The following is a 22148-nucleotide window of genomic DNA, read 5'->3' as shown; positions in this document are numbered from 1 at the left end:
ACCTGACAGCTGAGGGGTGCAGCTCCCTTTGTCGCTCCAGAAACTCCCAGCATCATAATGGGGGTGACCCCGTCCTCGTGACCTCTGGGGCCGCACGCTGCAGAAACTAGAGCAGAGCCTGTAGAGGGGCCGGCTGTCAGGATGGGTTGGGTCCCGGCCGGTAATTCCGAGTGACACCTAGCACTTGTCACAGCAAGGAGCCGAGCCCTGGGAGGCAATGCGAGGCACGAAGGAGGCCATCTCTCCCATCTCGGCCTCGGCGCCCAGATTGGATTTGTCTCCTGAATGTCATGCTGCCGCCCCCGTCCGCTCCTCAAGCTCGCGGCTGACACTGCGCCCCCCGGAGGAGGAGTGCCCGGCCCAGCAGCATTCTGCAAGGGCCTCGGACCTGCTTGCCGACACACCGGGAACCGGGCGTCCTGCTCTCTCCATAAGGGTTGGTGGCGTTTGGGCTTGAGAGGATCTGTGAACAGGCCTGAGCCGTGCGCTGGAAAGAGCTGTCCTATTCACCCTGGGGTCACTGTACATGAACACGGACCTCACGTTGTGAGCAAGGGCAGCGGCGCTCTAAGGCAGGCTTCTGGTTTCTAAGGAACAGTGAAAACAAAACACCCCCGCGTGCATGCACACATGTACACACACACACACGTACACACACATGCACACCTACATAAACTCACACACATACATTCATACGTGCACACATACATGCACTCACACACATACACACAAGCACTCACCCATGTACTCATGCACACATATACACATGCGCGCACACACACACACACACACACACACGTACTCACCCTACCCAGGAATGGTGGAAAGGACTGTTCTGGACGTGCCTGCCATCCCCTCGGTGTTATGAAGCCCAGATGAGTATGTGTTGCTCTCGCCCCGCACAGCCCGCCCTGCACAGCCCGCCCCGCACAGCCCACCCCGTGTTATCACTTTCCTACAGGCTGGCTTTCCGTCTCTGCTCCTGCCTTTGTTCTGAGTCCCCCCCCCTTGGCCATCTGTAGCTGTGATCCCCACTGGCCCGCCTGCCTCCCATGGGCAGCCTGCAATCGGCATGGGGGGGTCTGCTCCTCCCCTCATGCTCCTGTGAAGGGAAGGCATTTAACATCCTTAGGGTGGAAGTATGACTCTCAGGTGGGTGTGAGCTGTGGGGTCCTGCAGCGGGCGGGATCATGGACTCCGTGGCTGGCACTCTCTGTAACACAGTTGCACACACATACTAACACCTCCCGCAGATCAATAGGCAGCCTGTTTAGCCACTCGTGACCAATAGTATGTCAGCTGCACTAGTGCTTGGAATGCAGAGTTGTTTGAACAATCAGATATACCAGGATTCATCTGTTGGCAGAATGAATCCAACAGATTCATTGGGGAGGAAGGGGCCAGCGGCTCTGTGCTGAGACTCTGGCAGGTGGGGCTTGGCCACCTCCAGGAAGCCGCGTGCTGAGGTGGGCGGAGAGGCAGGTCGCGGTGCAGCCCAGCGCTCTGTGCACAGCGTCAAGGATCGAAGGGCTGGACTGCGGTGATGCTCCTGCCTCCCTGGTGTGATGTTTTGGGGCAGCCGGGGGCTTTCGGATGTGTCCAGAGGATGTCAGGATTCGTGCCGTAGCCCTCAGGACAGTAACTCCCACTGTGGACCCCTGTGCTGACTTCTCCGTGAGGAGGAGGGAGGCTCTGGTCTGCGAGGGAGCGGCTCTGTCGGCGCCGCGTGCACCCGCGGACTCGCTTTGACGTTAGATCTGGGTGCATCATTGAGCCGTTGGGCTGGACCCAGTTAGCATTTAGTAAAACAGAGGCCAGAAAGGAGAAAGACTTCGCCAAATTCCCACCACCTGCAAGTGGCCGGGCCGGGACCGGAGCCCAGGGTTCTCTGGACGCCAGGACAGGGGTCCGCTGACCAGCTATAGGAAGGGGGTAGTGAAGGGACCAAGAACTGGCTGAGGTGGTGTTCTCAAACTGAGCCCAGGTCGCCACGGACCTGGTCGGATGCAGATGCTGACTCAGTCGCCTGGTGAGGGCCTGGGATTCTGCGTTTCCAACTCGCTCTCAAGTGCCGCTGCTGCTGCCGGTCGTGGGACCACACTTTGAGAAACGCAGATGCCTGAAGACGGCCTCCCTGGCTGGGAGCCAGATGGTTTGAGTGCAAAGCTGCAATTCCTAGTTCTTCATCGTTATCCGCTGGGCTCCATTCTCGCTCGGTTTTTTTTTTTTTTTTTTAAATATATTTTATTGATTTTTTTACAGAGAGAAAGGAAGAGGGATAGAGAGTTAGAAACATCGATGAGAGAGAAACATCGATCAGCTGCCTCTTGCACACCTCCTACTGGGGATGTGCCCGCAACCAAGTTACATGCCCTTGACCGGAATCGAACCTGGGACCTTTCAGTCCTCAGGCTGACGCTCTATCCACTGAGCCAAACCGGTTTTGGCTCGCTCGGTTTTATTTTTACCAAGATGTCCCGACGCTGTTGGCCTGCACCCCTACAGGGAGGTGATCTGTCACCCTGGGTGGGTCTTTGCTACCCAGATCCCTGCCATGTCTGGAAGCAGGAACCAGGCCTGGGGAGTGTGTCCCGGACACTCGAGGAGGGTGCCGGTGGCTTTGCGGGGTGACGTGAGAAGTGGTCCCTGGCTGTGGGGAGGGACGCTGTGTGGAACGTCACTCTGTTGGCTGTCTGGCTTGTAGCTCGACTATCTCTAGTGGATAGTCTCTGTCTTCAGCATGAGTGAGGATGTGACAGTGTGTGCCGCTGATGTCTTTCAGAATAAGAGATCCTCTCGGCAAGCCTGTCAGGGCCTCTGTGTTTTCCACCAATTCTCTCTTATCTGGAAACCGCTCCGACCCAGCGCCTAGACCGAGAAAAGACCGGAAAGCAGCTCCGAGAAGCTGACAGGGCAAACCGGGACCACCCATTGCGTGCGCCCCAAACCTCATTCTTTCGTGGACATCAACCTTCAGGCTTTCATTCCTAATGGTTCTTTTCAAATATACAAATTGGCTATAAAATCCATTCCCTGGATTCTATATTCAAAGCCGTTGTTGCAAACTCCCCAATCTGGCAAAAGTAAGGAAAGGGGTCAAAAGGATCCCAGAAGCAGGAAACGCTTGCTAGAAGCTAACTGGCATAGCAACGTGGTCGGCAAGCTGTGGCTCGGGAGCCACAGGCGGCTCTTTGGCCCCTTGAGTGTGGCTCTTCCACAAAATACCACGGCCTGGGCGAGTCTATGTTGAAGAAGTGGCGTTAGAAGAAGTTTAAGTTTAAAAAACTTGGCTCTCAAAAGAAATTTCAATCGTTGTCCTGTTGATAGTTGGCTCTGTTGACTAATGAGTTTGACGACCACTGGCGTAGCAACTGTAAAACTCTAGAATTGGATGCACACACCTTCGGGGACGTCCCAGCCCGAGGCCGGTCGGTGCGGACACGGCTCCCACGGGGCTCCTCAGGGCCCGAGCATGAGGTCGTGTCACAACCCGGGGTCTCTGTGATGTTAAATTCTGTTCGGCACGTTGGGAAGTGTGCAGTATAATTCAGAACATTCTGTCTTGAAAATGGCCAAGACGTTTTGTTCTTGTTTACGACTGGAATCCATTTCTGTGATCTCAAAAACATGTCTGCGTATGAGAGCAGTGAGGCTCCCGCGGGCGAGCCAGCGGACGTGGACGGTGCTGTGCTGCCCGTATCTGCCTCCCTCTGGCCCTTCACGCGCCTCTTGTCCTTGGCCTCTCTCTTCCGACCTCGGACTGGGAGTGTCCGCCACCGTTGGAGCTTTGTGATACTTTTCTCTCTACAGCTTCATCAACCTGACCCCCTAAATCCCGACGCCTCCAAAACGTGCGCCTCCAGCCTCCGGCTTCCTAAGTGACCTTCATCCTGGTGTGCTCCCACCTCTGGTTCCATGCATCCCATATCAACATCCCGCCCGGAAGTTCTCACCTTCTTCCCGGGAGGGTCACCTTCCTGGTGTCTGGCAGTGTCTGCACAGGTGCTCACCCAACAGTGGATGCGCTGATGGAGGGAGAACTGAATCGATGGGGGTATGGAGTGGGGGGGCGGAGGATGAGTTCAGGGATGAATGAATGGATGGAAGGATGGGCACGGCCGTGCCCAGGTAACACTGTGGGGTTCTGTGGGGAAGGCGAGGAGGGGGGACCAGGCCCCAGAACTCGAGGGGCTCCCACTCATGCCCAGCAGAAGCAGCACGTCTTGTCTGATGATCCGAGATGCCCTTGAGGACGGGTCTACCCCTGCCAGACAGGGCCTCCCCTCACGGCGCTGGCACAGTGCTGAGTGCTGGCCAAGGCTGGCCGGCAGGCTGTACATCCGGCAGCAGCTCTGTGCGCCTTGTGCTTTAGAGGGACAGTAAGACAGGCAGTCCAGCCACGTAGGGTTTGTCCACATGTCAGACAGCAGCTCGCCCCAGATTCCTGGTCCCAGACACACTACGTCCACCATTCTGACTTCAGTGTCTCACAATTAAAAACAACTTTAAAAAAAAAAGTCCAAGCCCCCAAAAATCCACAGACTTGGAGCTCCCAACGACAGCAGCAAAGCCGGTACCTCTTTCCCGTGCGAGAGGGTGTGTGGGTTGGGCCCCACGTCCAGCTCTGGGAAGCAGGAGGCGTGTCTTCCACGCGTGCTTGTTCCTGGCATGGCCGCAGCACTGCGGCGGCTGGGACTGTCTGGTGAGCTGAAGAATTAGTCCTGGGAGGAACTGGCACTCCCGGGAGTGGTCGGCGTGGGCACGTGTGGTCCGTGCCGGCGCGCTGGTGGCCTTGGGGGCGGCGTTAACAAGCCTAAAGGGTGGTGTGTTTTGTCCTGTTTTAATATCCACCGCTGTGGTTTCTTGTTTAAAAAGCCTCTCCGAATTTGGCAATCGTATTTCTTCCCTGGTACGTTAGTGCTTTTCCCATCCTTTCTCAGCTCGCATCTTAGTCTGTGCCCGTGTTCATCGAGGAGCAAAAATTCACGGGGCGTGGGGAGGACTTCTTTCAGCCTCAGTAGGACCGCCTGTCTGGAAACGCAGGCTGCTCCGCAGGCGAGAGGGCCCATGGAGCAGGGACCAGCCCGCCGGCTGCCAGCAGGTCTGCCGGGGGAGGCGCTCCCCGTCCCTGCCCACCTCTCGTTCTGTGTCCGTGCGGGGTGGCCGCTCTCAGGGTTTGGCTGGCGATTTGCTGAGTCTCCTCTTTTCTGGAGTTGACCTTTTCTACAAAGCACACAGGCCTCGTCGGGCATTTGGAAGAAGGCGGTCCCTGGGGAGCCGGCATCCATTCTCTGTCCTTCCTTGGTTCTCTCCCCCGGGTGGAGGCAGGGGAGGGACAGCTTCCTGCCGGGATCCCCAGGGACGCAGCCGCAGTGTTGCTTAACCCCCCGGGGAGCTGAACCCGAGGATGGGCTCAGGACAGCTGCCCAAGCCTGTCCCCTGGGACACCTGAGCAGGGGACACTCCCACGGCACCTGCTTGACTGCGTCCAGGCTCCGGAGGACTTTGGGCACGTCCCTTTCGGCCCTCTGAGCCTCCGTTTCCCCAGCTGTAAAATTAAGATTGCATTCGTCAGGGCCGGCTAGCTGCTGAAACAAACAGCCCCGGAACGTAGTGGCCAATCCAACCGAAGCTTCTGTCCTTCTCCGGTCACAACGCAGGGTGGGTTAACAAGAAGGAGCTCCGCTCTGTGGCCCCGACAGGCACCAAGCCTGCTTCCACGGTGTGTTTCTGCCGTCTGCAGTGGACGGGGAGCGGGAAAGGGCAAAAAAGGCAGCCCTGGTCTTCACCATGTGGGCCGCGGGCCACCCAAAGCCCCTGCCCGCATCTTGCACACACAGGTGAAAACCGGTCACATGGCCCCAGCTAGAATCCAGTGGGACTGGGGCGTGTTGTCCCCCGGTAGCCACCCAGAAAGCGGGGGACAGCAACATGGGGAGCAGCAGTGGCCTTTGCCAGAGACGACAACAGCACGCCCCCGCCCAGGCTGCTGTGAGGGTTGCATGTGGAATGCCGGCGTTTCTCCAGCACAGTGCCTGGCCCCCAGACACGAAGAAATTGTCCTTTTTCTTTCCTTTCTCCTACTTCTTATTCCCCCAAGGCTTATGCAAATGGCAGACCAAGGCAAGAAATTAAATATATCCGTCCCTCACCTCTGAGCCGCTTATTTCCTTGTTTCCTCGCAGTGTAACATTTCATTAGACCTTCCAGATGGGGAACGAGCAGGCAGATTAAAAGTCAGATAGCGCCGAGCAGCCCGCTTCATCGGTTTTGGGCACGGCTGGGCTTCGGAGCTGTTTGGTATTTCCACTGCCGAAAGGCCTCCTCGGGAGCAGTTGTGTTTTAATAAATGGCTGGCTGAGTAATTTTCCACAAAGGAATTGCATCGTGGCTGTGTCTGCCCCTGGGGGAGCGCGGGCTGCTCCCTCCCAGCGCTGGAGCTGCTGCTGCATCATGAATAGGATGCTTGGGGCTGCAGGAGCCCATCAAGTCCGCCCAGCCCCCCTTCCCCCGCCCCAGACCCACCCAGAAGAGTCTCCAGGGCTCTGTGGACAGCACTGGACAGGGGAGAGGGGTGGAAGCCTGGCTGGGCCACGTGTGGGGTCTTCACCACCGTTCTGAGGAGATGATTGGTTGGAGCCTGAACTGTGTCTTCCCCGTGGCCACGAGCAGAAGGAACCACCTTAAGACTCAGGGCAGATACATTCCCTTCACTGACCTTGACTGACATTGCCCCCATCAGGGAGGGTGGCCTGGTGGGTGGGGCAGCATAGGAGGCGACATCAGCAGCAAAGGCTCAGGGTGTGGAGAGCGATGCAGGCACCGCCTCAGGCCCACGTCTCTGACCACGAGGAGACTGACTCGCGAGGCACACCCCATAGGCAAGAGGCCTCGAGGCGTCGGGGTGAGCACGCCCTGCATGCTGCTTTTGGGGCTGGGTCGTTTCCTGGGTGGCCAGAGAATGGGTGCCAGGCCAGTCCTCTTCTCTGACATGCGCAATGCTGAGCTGCTTTCATTCTGGTCCCAGAAGTCCATCCTGATGGTGCCAGGCTGGTATCTGATACCCGAGCCCTCCAGACTCGGGAAGGGACTCCCTTTCTCCCTCCCTTCCCAAGCCCAGACCTCTCAGCATCCTTTGTGGAACCCAGACAGTGGGTGTCAGCCCTGCGCTGGGCACCTGCTACAGGCTGGTCTCTGTAAATGGACTGCTTATGTGTGCAGACGGGGCTGGGCTGAGCTGCAAACAGATGGTCATCTCACCCCGCTCCCAGGGGCTGCTGCAGCTGAGATCTGGCCTACAGACAGCACCCAGTCAGTGGCCCTGACCCTGCTGTCCCCAATTGTCCTCAGGGTGCTCACTCCCTTGCCATCAATAGATCCTGGGACTGAGCTCTGTGCAGATGGGACCTGCACAAATGTGACTGTGGACAAAGGACATGACTGATGGGTGTGAGTAGAATTTCCACCCAGGCAGCCGGTGGGGAATGGCCAAAGCTGTGTGATTCCAGAGCATGGTATGTGATCAGGCATGTGGGTCCCTACAGAACAAGGGCTAGACAGCAGTGGGGCGAAGGGTTAAGGCGACAGAGTGTAATCGGGAAGGCTTCCTGGAGGAGGCGAGGGCTGAGCTGGAGGATGACTAACTCGTCTCTAGCAGGATGTTAGACTGTTCCTATGTCTTGGAGTTGCAGACGAGTCCCAAGGCTGAGCATGAAAGGCACCTAATCTCCCCACATTGAAAGGGGGACTAGGCCCGGCCATAGTGGCTCAGTTGGTTGAGCATCATCCTGTGCAGCGAAAGGTTGCTGATTGGATTCCCAGCACATACCTGGTTCATACCTGGTTGCACATTCGATCTCCTGTCAGGGCATGTACGGAGGCAGCCGATCGATGTTCCATAGGTGCCTCTCTCTCTCTCTCTCTCTCTCTTACTCTCTCTCTCTCTCCATCTCTCTCTCCATCTCTCTCTCTCTCTCTCTCTCTCTCCATCTCTCTCTCTCTCTCTCTCTCTCTCCATCTCTCTCTCCATCTCTCTCTCTCTCTCTCTCTCCATCTCTCTCTCTCTCTCTCTCTCTCTCTCTCTCTCTTTCTCCCCCCCCCCTCCCCTTGGGTAACGATTTAAAAAAGAAGAAGGGGGTCTAGGTAGCCCCAGGACCACCCTCCTGCCTTCCCCAGCCCATACGTTAGGAAAATCTGGCGATGCCTCCAGGAAATATTCCTGAGAGGGGAGTTCTCCTAGGAGGGAGACTGAGGCTTTGCCCTCCCATCCTGGGGAGGGGCCCCCACCTGCCATCACTCAAGCCTACCTTCCGTGGGACCTGGTGCTAGCCCGAGTCTGGAGCACTTGGGAGGAGGTGACCTGTGCTCCCTGGAGCTAGGGACACCAAGACTGTGCCCAACTCTGCAAGCAGAGGCTCCAGGGGCTGGGTCGTTTCCTGGGTGGCCAGGGCATGGGTGCCAGGCCCATCCTCCGCTCTGACATGCGCAATCTGAGCTTCTTTTATTCTGGGCCCAGAAGTCATCCTGGTGGTGCCAGGCGGGTGTCTGACACCCGAGCCCTCCAGACTCGGGCAGGGACAAGGTAATGTCACCGTCACGCTTCCAAAGTGGACCCTGCACAGGGAGCCAGACCCGAGCCATCTTGGAAAAGCCGACAGCCTTACAGGGAGCCCCTCAGCACAGCCAGCCCAGGGCAGCTGCTCCGACAGAGCCCACCGCAGTGCCCACGGGCAGCAGAGCCAGCACAGGTGGTGCACCAGTCACCTTGCCGTCCCCCCAGCCTCCCTCCTGGCCACCCTGGGGAAGCCAGAGCAGTGGCTAGTGAGCGAGAAGGCAGCAGGGCCTGGAGAGAGCCGCACCCCCACCCCGTGACAGGATGCTGGGCCTGGTCAGCGGGAGCTGGGCCGCGGGGAGGAGCTCTGAACATGATCCAAGTTCCAATAAAAGATCGGACTTGGCCCTGAGAAGCCAAGGATGAGATTGTTTTTAGAGTTGACCTTGCCAGGGACTGGCCTTGTGGCCACGTAAGTCACTTAAATGTGTAAGTTACTTAAGCCTCTCTGTGCTTTGGTTGAATGAAAGCTCCCACTTCCTAGGCATGTTCTGAGGATGGAAGAGCTGATGCTCGAAGAGCCCTTAGCACAGAGTGAGGCACACACAGTAAGTGCTCAGCAAGCATCGCTGTTGGTAGCAGAAGTAGCAGCAGTGATGATGATGATGATGATGATAATCTATATATATAAAAAGCCAGCGACCGTAACAGCCATAATGACCATAATGACTGGTTGCTATGACACCCATGTGGCCAGCAAACTGGTCCAATCAGGGGGTGGGGCAGGCCAGCCTAGCAGCCCCTGATTGCCCCCCCCCAACCCTAATCAGGGACAGGGCCAACTGGCCAACCGCCCATGACCCCACCCCCAGGCTGCTGCCCCTGATCAATACCCCTCATCCCGCCCCACCGCCCACAGCCCCTTCCCATGGCCGGCCCCACCCCCAATCAGCCCCCAACCCCAATCAGGGGTGGGGCCCACCATCTAATCACCTGCAGCCCCTTCCCCCAGCCAGCCCAGCCCTGATTGGGCCCCTATTGGGGCAGGCCGGCCAGCCAACCTCCTGCCATCTCCTCTTCCCAACAGGCCCAGCTCTGATCTGCCCCAATTTGGGCCGGGCTGGCCGGACCCCACCCATGCACAAATTCATACACTGGGCCTCTAGTAATAATAATAATAATAATAGAAGTAGTACCCAAAAGTACTCCCCCAAAAGAGCTGTTTGGGTGCAATAGAATAGTCTGAAGGGAAGTAGTGGGAGAAAACAATCTGTTTGCTGCTGCTATTCCACCGAGTTCAGCCTACTTAATAGCCCTGTCACGTGATTATCATTTTCTAGGGTCTGTAAGAACAAGAGAGCAGCTCTGGGTGCTGGGGAAGGCCTGGCATGGCTAGCCCTATGACCTGGGTGGTCTAGGAGGGCTTCTAGGACATGGCACAGGGGAAAGGCTCAGGGTTGCAGAGGTGGGGCTACCCCCATGGGAGAGGAAAGTCGTCTGGGGACCTTCTGCATGTCACATCCTTCTCGCCCACAGCCCCACCATGGGGCAGGTCAGCTCAGTGGACATCAGTGGGGCCCCTGCAATATGTCCAGCCTGGCATGGGCCCTGGACAGCGAGATGGCAACCTGTACTCACACACACACGCACTCACATGCACACACACTCATACACACTCTCACACATGCACACACACTCATACACACACTCTCACACACACACAGACACACTCTCACACACACACTCACACACACACACACACACGCACACACACTCATACACACTCACACACACACACACTCACATGCACACACTCTCACACACACACACACTCACACGCGCACACACACTCATACACACACACACTCACACACTCATACACACACACACTCACACACACTCTCACACACACACTCACATGCACACACACTCATACACACACACGCACACACTCACACACGTGCACACACTCATACACACACACACTCACACACACACACACTCTCACACACATACTCATACACACACACACTCTCACACATACACACACACACACCCTGCTCTCTCTGTCTTTTTCCCTGAATCATTTCTCCTTTTAAGCACGTGATAGGGTCACAGGGTCACACTTCCCCACCCACTTAAAGCTGGATGTGGCCATGGGGCTGCCTTTGGCCAATGACATGAGAGCAGAAAGGATGCATGTCCCTTCCGAGGGCAAGTGTTAAGAGCCGGTGTGTGGTTCCCGCGCCCTCTGTCCCTTCGCCACAGTGGCCCGCAGAGCCCAGGGGAGGGTCCCTCGCCCCGCGTGGTCCGGGAGGATGATCTGGAGCAGGCCCCCGCTGGCCAGCAGTGAGCAGGTAGCACGGGAGAAAGGCACACTCCGTGGCTTAAGCCACTGAGACTAGGGTGTCACATCCTTCAAGCATAACTCAGCTACCCCGGCTGATGTGGCCATAATTGTTAAAGTGGCACAAATAGGAAACAGCATCTCTCTGAACAACGAGGCCCTTCCTTTGTCAGCCCCTGGCCTTGGGCGTGGAGGTCCGTGGTCTACCCAGTTCCACGCCTGCCTCGTGCTCTGTGCCCGTTACCACTGGCCGACCCAGAGCTGACCCGAGAGCCCTTTGCGGTCTGGAGGGAGCGGTCTTCAGGGACCTGGGAGCTGGGAAACATCTGGCAGGCATCCTGCTTTCATCAGCTCCCCAGCCTCGGGCCCTGGGGGCTGCGGCGAAGACCGAACACAGGGTCAGGTGTAGAACGAACCTGGGACAGGGGACCCCCGAGGGTACACGGTGATCCTTGCTGCAGTGGGCATAGAACCAGTGGTCCCCAGCTGCCCGACAGGGGTGGAGGTGGCAGCCTGGAAGCCAAGCCTCTCTGCTTGGTTAATCTAAAAATAAACAGATAGGCAACAAAAATCTATGTTTCAATTACTGCGCACAAGCTGTTCAAACAGCCAGCTCCGCACTGGAGATGTGAGCTTGTCAGAGAGGCGGCCTCGTTTGCATGCTTGGGTGGTGATGAAACACACAACCTCGCAACAGGCTGCCCTCTGGCCTGGGTGGGTTGTGGTTGTTTTTTAATTAAATTAAATTAAAAACACGGATATGGAGTAAAGACAGTGAAAACCCGAAGCAGGCACATCCAGATAAGGCAGCAGCTCCCGCAGCACAGGCTGAGGCGCCCTGGGGAACGAGACGAGCCTGGCCCTCGGTAGAGGGGTCAGCAGGAGAGTGGCCAGAACGGGGGGTTAGTGGACTGAACCAGGAGACAGAAATCTCTCCCAAGTGGCCCGAAATACTCCTCCCGCCCCTGCTGAGCCCAGGGGAAACCCCAGTGAGCAGGTGTCAAAGCGAAGGCCTCTCTGGCGCCCCTCTATGGGGAGGGAAAGGGTGTTACAGCACACACACACACACACATACACACATACACACACATACACACACATATACACACACATACACACACATGCACACACATACACACACATATATACACACACATACACACACATATACACACACATACACACATATACACATACACACACATATATACACACACATATATACACACACATACACACACACACACACACACACACTGTGGCAGCTCATCAGGCCCGGTGCACGGCGGCCACGCTGCATTCACTCCGACGCCCACATCCCTGCCCTCACTGCCCCACCTCAGGAGCTGTCTGTTCTCTGAAATGAATGAGCCCCAGGAAGCTGAGCCACCCTGGCTCCAGGGCCATCTGAGCGCCCCCTCGGGCTCCAGGCCACACTGGCCGCCCCTCCCCTGAGCTCTGGTTTGCTCTGCTGTGTCCTGACTGCGCCTTGTCCTCCTGAGCAGCCCCCATCCCCACAGGCAGGAGCCATCCTTGCCTGCTTCAGGGCCTCGCTCAGAGCCTGCATAAGGGACAAGGGGTGTGCAGTGAGCTTGGTGAGATTTAAAGGGGAAAGGGGAGAGCGTGTACTAAGGAGGAAAGGGCAGGCCTAGCGGTTTGCTTGGAGGGAAAGATGGCCACAGAGTCCTGCTCCCTGCAAGTGGAGCCGGAAGAGGAAGGCGGCTACTTTCTGGTGTCCTGGGGATGGGCTCCGACAAGCAGGCGTCCCCCAGAGCTCGCCGAGATGGAGGCGAAGGCAGCCTGCTCCCACTAACACTGCTGACATTTCCACACACCCCAGACCTCGGAGCAATTCTGCAGCCATCAGCTCACATGCTACTTCCTCGAAATAGAAGCGTCTCTCCCGAGGGAGAGAATACCCTGTCCTGGGCAGTGTGATCCGCCGGCCACGTGATGGCCCTTCCCTAATGTTTCCAACTGGACTTCTGAATAGACTCTTGTCTAGTAGAAAGCAAATTGCGAGAGCATTTGTCGGAGGGGGGAGGGGGCGCAGGCAGCTAAATAGAGAGCGGAGCATCCATCTTTCTTCTTTGCAACTCTGGCTTCTGGGGTCTGACTCCAGGCACCCAGTAGGGTGCATCCAGCAGCTGGGTCCCTGATGAACACCCTTTGCTGTGCAGGGAGATCTCGTTGAATTAGTGGATTCTGCAAGATGTGGAATCGCCGGGTGCGGGCTGCGAGAGGCAAGAGGCCCACTTGGAGAAGGGAATAGCTGCCCAGTGCGGCTCCCAGTCCTGCCGTGAGAAGGCAGGCTCCACATTGTCATGTTTCCATTCTCCGTGGAGTCACCCCGAGCAAGGAGTCTGAAGGAGCAAAAGTGGTGACTCATAATGATAACTCTGGTCAGTCCTCCTCCGAGCCACCTAACCAGACCCGCCCTCCGTAGCGGCCTCATCAATCCTGGTGTCCACGAGCCCCTAATTTATACACGCCTCCCTTCTTCCCTCCGTGTATGCTGATGCTAGGTTGCCAACTGTCATTTCCCATCTCTTTTTTACTTTTCAGTATCGCCATTACAATGATGTACACCAGTAGCAAGAGCACAAATGCCTCGTCAATTAGTCCCACGAGGAAAGTCTCTGAATCACGTGTGCCTTTAAAAATAAAAAAATAAAATAAAAATCCCTCCATCCAAACCCACAGCCCGAATGTCTCAAAGCAGAGGTGTGCCTGGGAAGGGAGGGAGACGGGAGGCTCGTCCTTCCAGTCTTGTTCATCAGAAACGGGCGCTGGGTCCCACCTTCCTGAGGCAGGGAGATTGCTTTTTGCACAAGGAAATTGTGCCCAGCAAAGGAATCGGTAGCTTTTCCCCTGAAACCTGTTATCAGAAAAGCGTTTTTGAAACACTTGTCTTGTAGGTCACCTGTTAAGCCCTGTAATTATGGAATATGGCTTTTCCCCCAAATGCCTCTCCCCTCATTCCCCTCCCCCGGCCCCCGCCCCAGGGCCCTCTGAGGACCACAGAGCAGCAGGGAGCACTGACAGGGTGTAGGGCTGCCTGGGACTCAGGACCTGCAAAAGGCCAGCCCTCGGACTAACCTGCAAAGGAACCCCATCCCTACCAAGGCCCCCCACCCCGCCCCCATCTTGTTAAAAATGCAAACTCTGGCTCAGTAGTGCTGGGGCGGGGCTAACAAGCACCCAGCGGTGTGCATGCAGCAAACCCCATATCCCACTCTGGGTGGGGGGACTGGGGCCGCTCTCTCAGCCTCGGCTTCCTCCTCTTCTGTTCGTGTTGCTCACTTACCAAATGTGTCAGCGCATCCCGCCTACACCACTGGGATGCTGTGAACAACAATGGGGGGCTCTCCTCCTCATCTTACTGCTGATGCGTAAGAACCTGTGGCCCTAGAAGGCCGTACTGTTGTTACCGTGACCCCTGCTGGCCCTCCCCGCCGTGCCCTGCTGAGCAGGGTCTCAGACTTGCTGGGCTGTGTCTCCCCGAAAGCTTTGGACAGACCGAGACTGGGAAATAAATGTAGGTTTAGCTGGCGGTGAAAGGCAGGTTCCCGCCTTCTTCTTTTCTTTACTTTTTGCACAGCACCATGAATTTTAATGCCCCCATCTTGGGGGAGGGAAGGTCAAACTGCCCACTTTTGGAGACATCTCAAAGGTTGCCTGGCATTTTGGCTCAGAAAGCACTGGGTCCGATCTCTCCCTGGCTGAAGATATGGAAGGCACATAAAGTTGGTTCAGCTGCCATGGGCTGGGATGGGGCCGAAGGGGGTCAGGGAGGTGGCCTGGGGCAGATGGGCAGAGCACGGGGGTGGGCTCACTTCCTGTGGCTGCGGTCCCAGGGCAGTGAGCTGGTGAACGGACAGATGAAGCCCATCCCGCAGCATCGGCCCAGCCTGAGGCTCAGAACCCACCCGGGACCACCGGCCTCTGTCCACAAGAGCTTGAGCCCAACCCTGGGCATGCCTCCCTTTAAAGATAACCCTGACACCCTAAAGCCCTCTGTCACAGAGGAAGCAGAGGTCAGAGGTCACTGAGTTGTCGCATCCCCGACTACCCTCTCCTCCCAGCCTGGAGGGCCTGGTGGGGCGTGCTTGGCTGGGGCAGACCCTGGAGCTGCGGCGTCTTGGTGGAACCTGCTGGCAGCTAAGCAACAGGCTCAGGCGGACCTGCTCCAGCCTGGGCCTGGGTTGGGCTGTCTCCACTCTGGCCCTGCCGAGTGGGGCCCTATAGGCAGGTGGGCCAGTGATGGCGGGCAGGGGCAGCGGGGAGAGGGTCACGGGAAGACGGCAGTCGCTCTGGGCTGGGCAAGGCGAGGTGGAACAGAAGGGCCCTTTCAGAGCAGAGGTGAAATGTGACAACAAAGACTGTTCAGTTCCCTGGGGCCTTGGTGTTTTAAGCAAAGAAACTAACAATAAAACTGCCTCTTACGTCGCCCATCCTGCAGGGGGCACGGGAGAGGCTGGCATAGCCCATCACAATTCCAGAGCTCCTCTGGCCCCTGAGCTGATCCACAGGGTTTGAAATGAGGTCCTGGGCCCAGACTAGCACATATGCTGGATCCTACTGCCTGCACATTTTACATCCACCTGGGGGTGCCAAACCCCTGCACCCCCTCCTGAGGAACACCTCACCCTGAGAGGCGGTTATGCAGGGCCAGGATAGGGCAAGGTGGGCGAGGCAAAACCAAGGAGCAGCAGTGCAGAGTGGAGCCTGCCGGGGAGGCTCGCTGGCACTTTTTCACCCTCGGCACCTTTCTCACCACAGCCTAGTCCCCACCCTGCTATGGGCTATGCCAGCCTCTCCCGTGCCCCTGCAGGATGGGCGATGTAAGAGGCAGTTTTATTGTTAGTTTCTTTGCTTGAAACACCAAGGCCCCGGTGAACTGAACAGTCTTTGTTGTGCTCCAAGCTGGAAAGGGCCTGTTGCTTTCATCGGGGAGCATTTCCTGCGCCCCACCCCGGGTGCCCACCTGTGCTCCGTCAGCTACACGGAGGAAGCAGAGGGGGCCTGTCTTTAGGGAGCACATGGCGGGTGGAACATGCCAGACCACCGCTGGGTCCTAGGCCGGCCTGTGTGAGCTCCGACCAAGAGGGCTGGTCAGAGAGGGCTTCCCGCAGGAGGAGGCGGGCGCGCCGCAGCCAAGTCTCCTAAGTTATTGAGGGCTCGGTGGGGCTGGGGGTCAGTGAGAGCTGGAGGGGCCTCGGGAAGCCGAGAGGCGCTTCCGAGCGGCACCCCTAGCTCCTGGCCAGCGTCTCCAGAACCACCTGGAGAATCCCTTTGTGCTGCATTTGCCAAGATGGGGGTTCTGGCTGGTGTTTTATTATTTTGCTCCAGAAGAAAGGCTAAAAGATGCAGAGAGGGAAATGAAAATAAGAAAGATGGGCATGGGCTGTTCCAACCGACTTGGCAGCGTGTCGCCCCCAAATGAGGCAATCATACATTTTCCATTCGGGGCTGGACGGGCCGCACCAGCTCCCCGTCTGCAGACAGCGCGGGCTCCCTACCTTCCTGTGGATTAATCACGCCTTCGGGCCCTCACAGCCCGCACCCACTCCTCCGCACGCCTTCACGACGAGAACGGGGGAAGGTCATTAGCCACCTGTGATCCTGGGTACAGCGTGTGCACAGGGGGACGTGTCCGTAGCTGCGGGCCAGGACCAGCCTCAGCACACCCAGTGGGTCCCCGGCCCAGGCTCCTCGACAGCAGCGCCGTGCCCCAGCCCCACATGGACAATACAAATGACACTGACACATGAAACTCTTAATTATTCACTCATGAATTATTCATGTGGAGGCAAATCTGTGCGGCGAGGCCGCCGAGCTGGTATCCAGCAAGTGTCCAGGAGACGGAATTACAGAGACACAGCCCAGGCACCGGGCTGAGCCTGGTGGCGGCTGAGTCCCCTCCTCCAGGCCATCCTCAGGCCCCGGTGACCCAAACCTCCCGTCAGCGTGGGCCAGAGTCCGCTAGGGCGCCCTGAGCTTCCGGAGGAAACCCATCCTACAAAGCAGGCCCGGGGGTGCCTGATAGGAGAGCCCCAGGTCATGGGTGTTCAGCTGAGAGTGACCTTCCTCCCACCCCAGTCTGCTTCCCAGGGGCCCTGGGTGACAGAGCCCCCCACAAGGTCCCACCCCCCTAGCACAGGGGGGCTCAGGGAGTGGTGTGAGCACAGAGAAATGAGCTGCGAACCGCCTGGCTTCCTTAGCGGGCCCTGGTGGGGCTGCAGTTGCTCCCAACCCGGGGCTGGCTCTGAGAAGCAGAAACCTGGCTGACTGCACGGGGCCCCATACGAGATCCTGGAGGGACATGTGTTTTTCATGACCTGGGGGCGGGAGGGGTGTTCTGTGCAAGCTTGAGACTTCAGCCAAGAAATTGGGGGTCTGCCTCCCCCGGGAGGGCCCAGCCCCCCTCCCTTCTCTGCCAAGCCAGCATCCCTGGGACGTGCAAATGACAGCGGATCCCAGAGGCCGAGCCAAGATTCACACATAAAACGCCCACATCTGGGAGGCCCTTCAGCTCTAACCCCGGACCTGCCCCTCAACACCTCTGCCCCGGCCCTGGGCAGGCCTGCCCCCACGCCTGGTTACCATATTTCCAGACCCTAGAGCTTTCTTCACACATGTGCATGCAATTTAAACACATGCCACCCAGAGTTCTGGTTCTTTATAAACAGCCTCCCCTACGCGCACTCAGGAATGGCTGCCATCCAGACCCACCCCCCTCTCTCGGTGAAGGGCGCAGGGGCCAGGCTCTGCCAGTCCACAGGCAGCCTGCCAGGGAAAGGTGCCCACCTGGACAAGGAAGCATTTGTACACATTTTGTCTGTAATTACTTGCCAGTCTCGTCCGAGACACCTCCTCCCGCCCCGTCGAGCACTTCCTGCCGCCTCCCCCACCGCCTGCCGGGTGCTAGTGCGGGCACGGGGACCTTTTTGACACCGTGGCTCCGTGCCCAGCAGGGAAACGTAAGTTGCCGCCTCACCCAGGGTAAACGGCGACACATTTCTTTCACACCGTCTGAAAGGGGTAATTAAGTTGAGAAACGCAGTCCAACCCAAACCTGGCATGCAAAGAGCTGACCTTTGTTTTGAATACATCTCATGAGCCTGAAACCAGACGGTGGCCTCCCGCTGCCCGAGGCTCCCTCTTCTCCCCAGCGTTTAAGTGGAGACGTGAAGGGATGAGCGGAGTGGGGTGACGGAGGTGCAGGCTGCTGGGGCTGTGAGTGAATGGAGCCACCATGTGGTCCAGCAGGTGGTCCCCAAGGCAGTGAGCTGTCAGGTTGCATCGGCGGCAAAGGTTTCACCAGGGCTAAGGAGGCCCCTTTGACCTGATCCCAGGCATCCTCTGCCACCTGCGGGCACATTGAAGGACCTGTCCTGCTGGCCCACCCTCATCTGCAGGAAGGAGATGGTTTTCCTTTCTGAAGGAAGCAAATAGACAGCAGCCTTTTGTGGTGAGATGGAGGTGGGTGCCAGGTGTTCAGGGGGATGGAGGTCTCTGGCTGCATCCAGAGAGGGCAGGTGAGTGCAGCCTCCCAGCAGAGTGGGGACCTGAGCAGAGTCATAACAGACACGCGGGATGCGGCCAGGGGAGGCTGTGTTCCTGCAAAGGAGCCGTGTGGGCTTGGACGCAGAGCTGACGGGGTGCCTGGATGGCCGGGCATCGCCCCTGGGGTGACCAGCGTGCATGGGGTGCTTAAAAAGGGAGCCAGCCAGGTCCTCATGGCCTCTGGACCACCCTGAGGCACCTGGACCTTATTCTGAAGGATAGGATGGAAAGCAGGAGCGTAAAGTATCATGATCAGCCCTGACTGGTTGCTCAGTGGTTAGAGCGTCGGCCTGCAGACTGAAGGGTTGTGGGTTTGATTCCGGTCAAGGGCACGTACCTCGATCTCCTGCCCGGGTTGGGGTGCATACAGGAGGCAACCAATTGATGTGTCTCTCTCACATCGATGTTTCTCTCTCTCTGTCTCCCCCCCCACCTCCCCCCCGCCGCTTCCACTCTCTCTAAAAGTGATCTGGGTGGTTCTGTGGAAGCTTGAGACCAGGCAGCCAGGTCTGGATGTGCGGAGACCGGAGCAGGACCATGCTTGCGGCCTGTCAGTCCAGTAGCCAGCGATCCCAGAGCCCCCGCCAGGGCCGGGCTGGACTGGGGGGTGGGAAAGTGAGCCGGGGGCCTGGGCTGCCCTCCAGGAGCTCCCCCAGACAGGACATGGCTGGAGAATGAAAAAGAGTCGAGGAAAAGCAAGTCAGGCCCAAGCCGTGACCAGGGCTGGGCACGCGATGTGCAGGGCAGATGCCAACCTAACCCTCCAGTCTGTGCCCTGGCAACACCATGACCTCTGCCCTCTGCCTCACTGTGGCCTCTTTGACTGAGACAGCCCCTCCTATGTCTTTACATCCTTCCTCACTGAGGGGGACTCGGGCCGGCTGGGCAGGGAGCCAGGCCAGTCACCGTAATGCTGAGCAAATCACGGTCCTCCTGATGCTGAAATCCCTCGGAGGATCTTGGTGTGTCTAGGTCTCCATGACAACACGGAGGGCCTTATGTTCGGATATTCAGGAGAGTCACGTGCAAGATGGTCTGGTTATCAGAGCCGGGGAGCACGGGGTCGCGGGTGGCGACGGTTGAATCACAGGGTTGAGAAGGAGAACTCTGAACTCGCGGAGGCTTAGCACCTGTTCAGACGTGAGTCCTGTGTGGAGCTACGGCAAGAAGGCCAGGTCCTAGCCGCATTCTCCCCTCCCCATTCTCTGCCCTCCATGGAACCACTTCTTCGTAATGAGCTCCCTGGCCCATAATTGGGGGTGACCCATCTCTCGCCAACTCACAAGCTACTGAGAGGATCAGTGAGATTCACATAAGGGGCCTTGACCACTATAAAGTGAGAGTGTAGACGTGGCTGCTGTCACCCCACACGTGGCCCGAGGAGTCCAGGGATCTCGCTTTCACGGTGGGGACGTCAGGCTAAAATCCCAACCGTAGTGGAAGTGCGCGCACGGAGCCGTTCAGGGCGGGGTGACGGGCGGAACACAGCCTGGCTTCAAGCTGTGACTGGGTTCAAATGCTGGCTGCCTCGCCTTGGCCACGAGGTAAATCACCGATTCCTCGTCTGCGACGTGAGGAATGATCCACGCGTGGCGGGCTTGCTGTGACTGTGCCATGAGCTAGCACGTGAGAGCCGCTCTCACACACAGAGAAGGTGCTACCAGGTGCTGAGGGCGCTGCCGCCCTCCGGCGCCCTCGCTGGGCTGCTGTTGGTCTAAACTGCCCTCCTCTCCTCTCTGCCCGCAGGTCTGGCCTCTGTTTCCCCGTGAGGAGCCGCCGCGGCCCACCGAGATGTCCCGGCACCACAGCCGCTTTGAAAGAGACTACCGGGTGGGCTGGGACCGCCGCGAGTGGAGTGCCAACGGGACGCATGGGACCACCAGCATCTGCAGCGCCACCACCGGGGCTGGCGGCACAGCCAGCAGCCTCAGCGCCCGGCCCGGCCTCTTGCCCCTGCCAGTGGTGCCCTCCCGGCTGCCCACGCCCGCCACAGCCCCCGCGCCCTGCACCACCGGCAGTGGCGAGGCCATCACCAGCCTCGTGGCCAGCTCTGCCTCTGCCACCACCACCAAGGTAAGACCTGTGTCCTCTCTGAGGCCCGGGCCAGCTCCACGGGTTTACAGCGCTGGTCCAGAGCGCTGGTCTCCACAAAGTTGGGCTGGACAGCTGTTTCCGTTCACGTGGATTTATTTTTATTTTTATAAGGTCTCTCTCTGTGACTAGCTTGTAGGAAGATAAGGAGGTACTGAGGACACTCATATGTCTTGTGCCACGTTCATTAAATGCTATTTAAGGAGTGAAATGACGGGGGAACTCGGAGTTGGCAATACAGGACCCCTAACGAGGTAAATGTAGACGGGCGAGCCCCCTGGAGTCGCCAGGAACTTGGGTTTGCAAGAAGATGCGGGCCGGCAATACGTCATAAATGAACATGAAGCTCCCACTTGTTAGCCATGGTGCTGGGAATTCTCACATTCACGGTCCCCTCCGAGCCCCCGACAACCCAGGAGGTCAGTGCCTTGGCCACCCGCCTCTTGCAGCTGAGGATCCCGAGGCACACCGCGTCCATGAAAGCCGGTCAAGGTCAGGGACCCAGGCCCCGGCCCCAGCCGTCAGGCTCGGGGGCGTGAGCTCCAAGTCGTTCCTTCTCGGGGTTGCGGGGGGGCGGGGGGGGGGGATGGCTCAGCTCCAGCCTCAGAAGGACAGCCGGTACCAGGCTGTGCTGCTAACCACGACGTCGAAATGAAAATGTCACCAAGGCTCTTGCCTAGCATGGGTTCTAGCTGGTCCCCGTCATGCCACTCAGAGCCCCGGCCCTAGGCTGGTGGCAGGAAGCCCATTCGCCGTCATTCTGTGTCCTCGGCCGGCCAGGCAGGGGCTCTGAGGCCGCCTGGGTCTCTGCCAGCCATTCAGAGCCGCCCCCGGGAGCCTGCGTGTGCGTGTGCGTGTGTGTTTGTGTGCGCAGGCATGTCTGGTCTTTTCTCTCCTGCTTTCATGAAAGTTGCCAGAGAAGTTAAAGGCGGGGGGCCGGGCCCCAGCCATTGTGCGGTGCTCGCGCCCGCCATCGGGAAGCCGCGCTCCAGGTGTGCTCGCCTTTGTGTCTGATTTCCAAAACCCCCCTCCAGCCCTGCTCCCGTTAATAGGTGCGTGCTGCCGGCGCAGCCCTGAGGCCCAGACAATGGAGCTGTCGGAGGCCAGCTCGCAGCGCAGACTCGTGCTGCAGCGCCTTATTGATTTTACTTTCCTGTTAGGAAAACACCACCCCACTGCGGCGGAGAGGCGAGGAATGTGGGATGGGGAGAGGAGATGGGGGGTGTTGGGGCATGCTGCCCCCAGACTAGCCAAACACATTCCTTCCCCGGGCGCCAGCCCCCGGGACTGTTCCGACGTGGTGACCTCTGCCCAGCGGAGCCAGCGGCTGCCCTGCCGGCCACATCTGGCAGCCAATCGGCCAGGCCAGCTGTTGGCCATCTGGAAAGGGGCAGATTCTGGAGCTGACTGCCGGGGGCTCCAGGTGGGGAGAGAGGAGCTGGACTCAGGAGCCCACTCCAGAGTTTCTTTCCGCTCCAGGAGGGGGGCCTTTTTAGGAATAGCATGGGGCCGTGCCCCAGGTAGGGGTTCAGGCTCTGCCAGGCCAGGGAAGGGGTGGAGACTCGGCAGCGGGGCCTCCCACAGGGCTGC

General features: G+C 58.3%; 1 protein-coding gene across 2 annotated transcripts in view; it reads left to right on the top strand.

Moving 5' to 3' along the window:
- KLHL29 (kelch like family member 29) overlaps positions 1–22148 on the top strand; it is a 273992-nt gene that overhangs the window by 136768 nt on the left and 115076 nt on the right. For both annotated transcript variants that reach the window (XM_080684248.1, XM_080684247.1), the window contains exon 3: positions 20214–20540. In XM_080684248.1, coding sequence (XP_080540374.1) covers positions 20259–20540 — 282 coding nt within the window. In that variant the 5' untranslated portion in view covers positions 20214–20258. The remainder of the gene's footprint in view (positions 1–20213; positions 20541–22148) is intronic.

Source organism: Plecotus auritus (genome assembly GCF_963455305.1).
Source record: "Plecotus auritus genome assembly, chromosome: 8".
Classification (NCBI taxonomy): Eukaryota; Metazoa; Chordata; class Mammalia; order Chiroptera; family Vespertilionidae; genus Plecotus; species Plecotus auritus.
The sequence above is the reverse complement of the archived record's forward strand: the minus strand, read 5'-3'. Positions and strand labels throughout refer to the sequence as shown.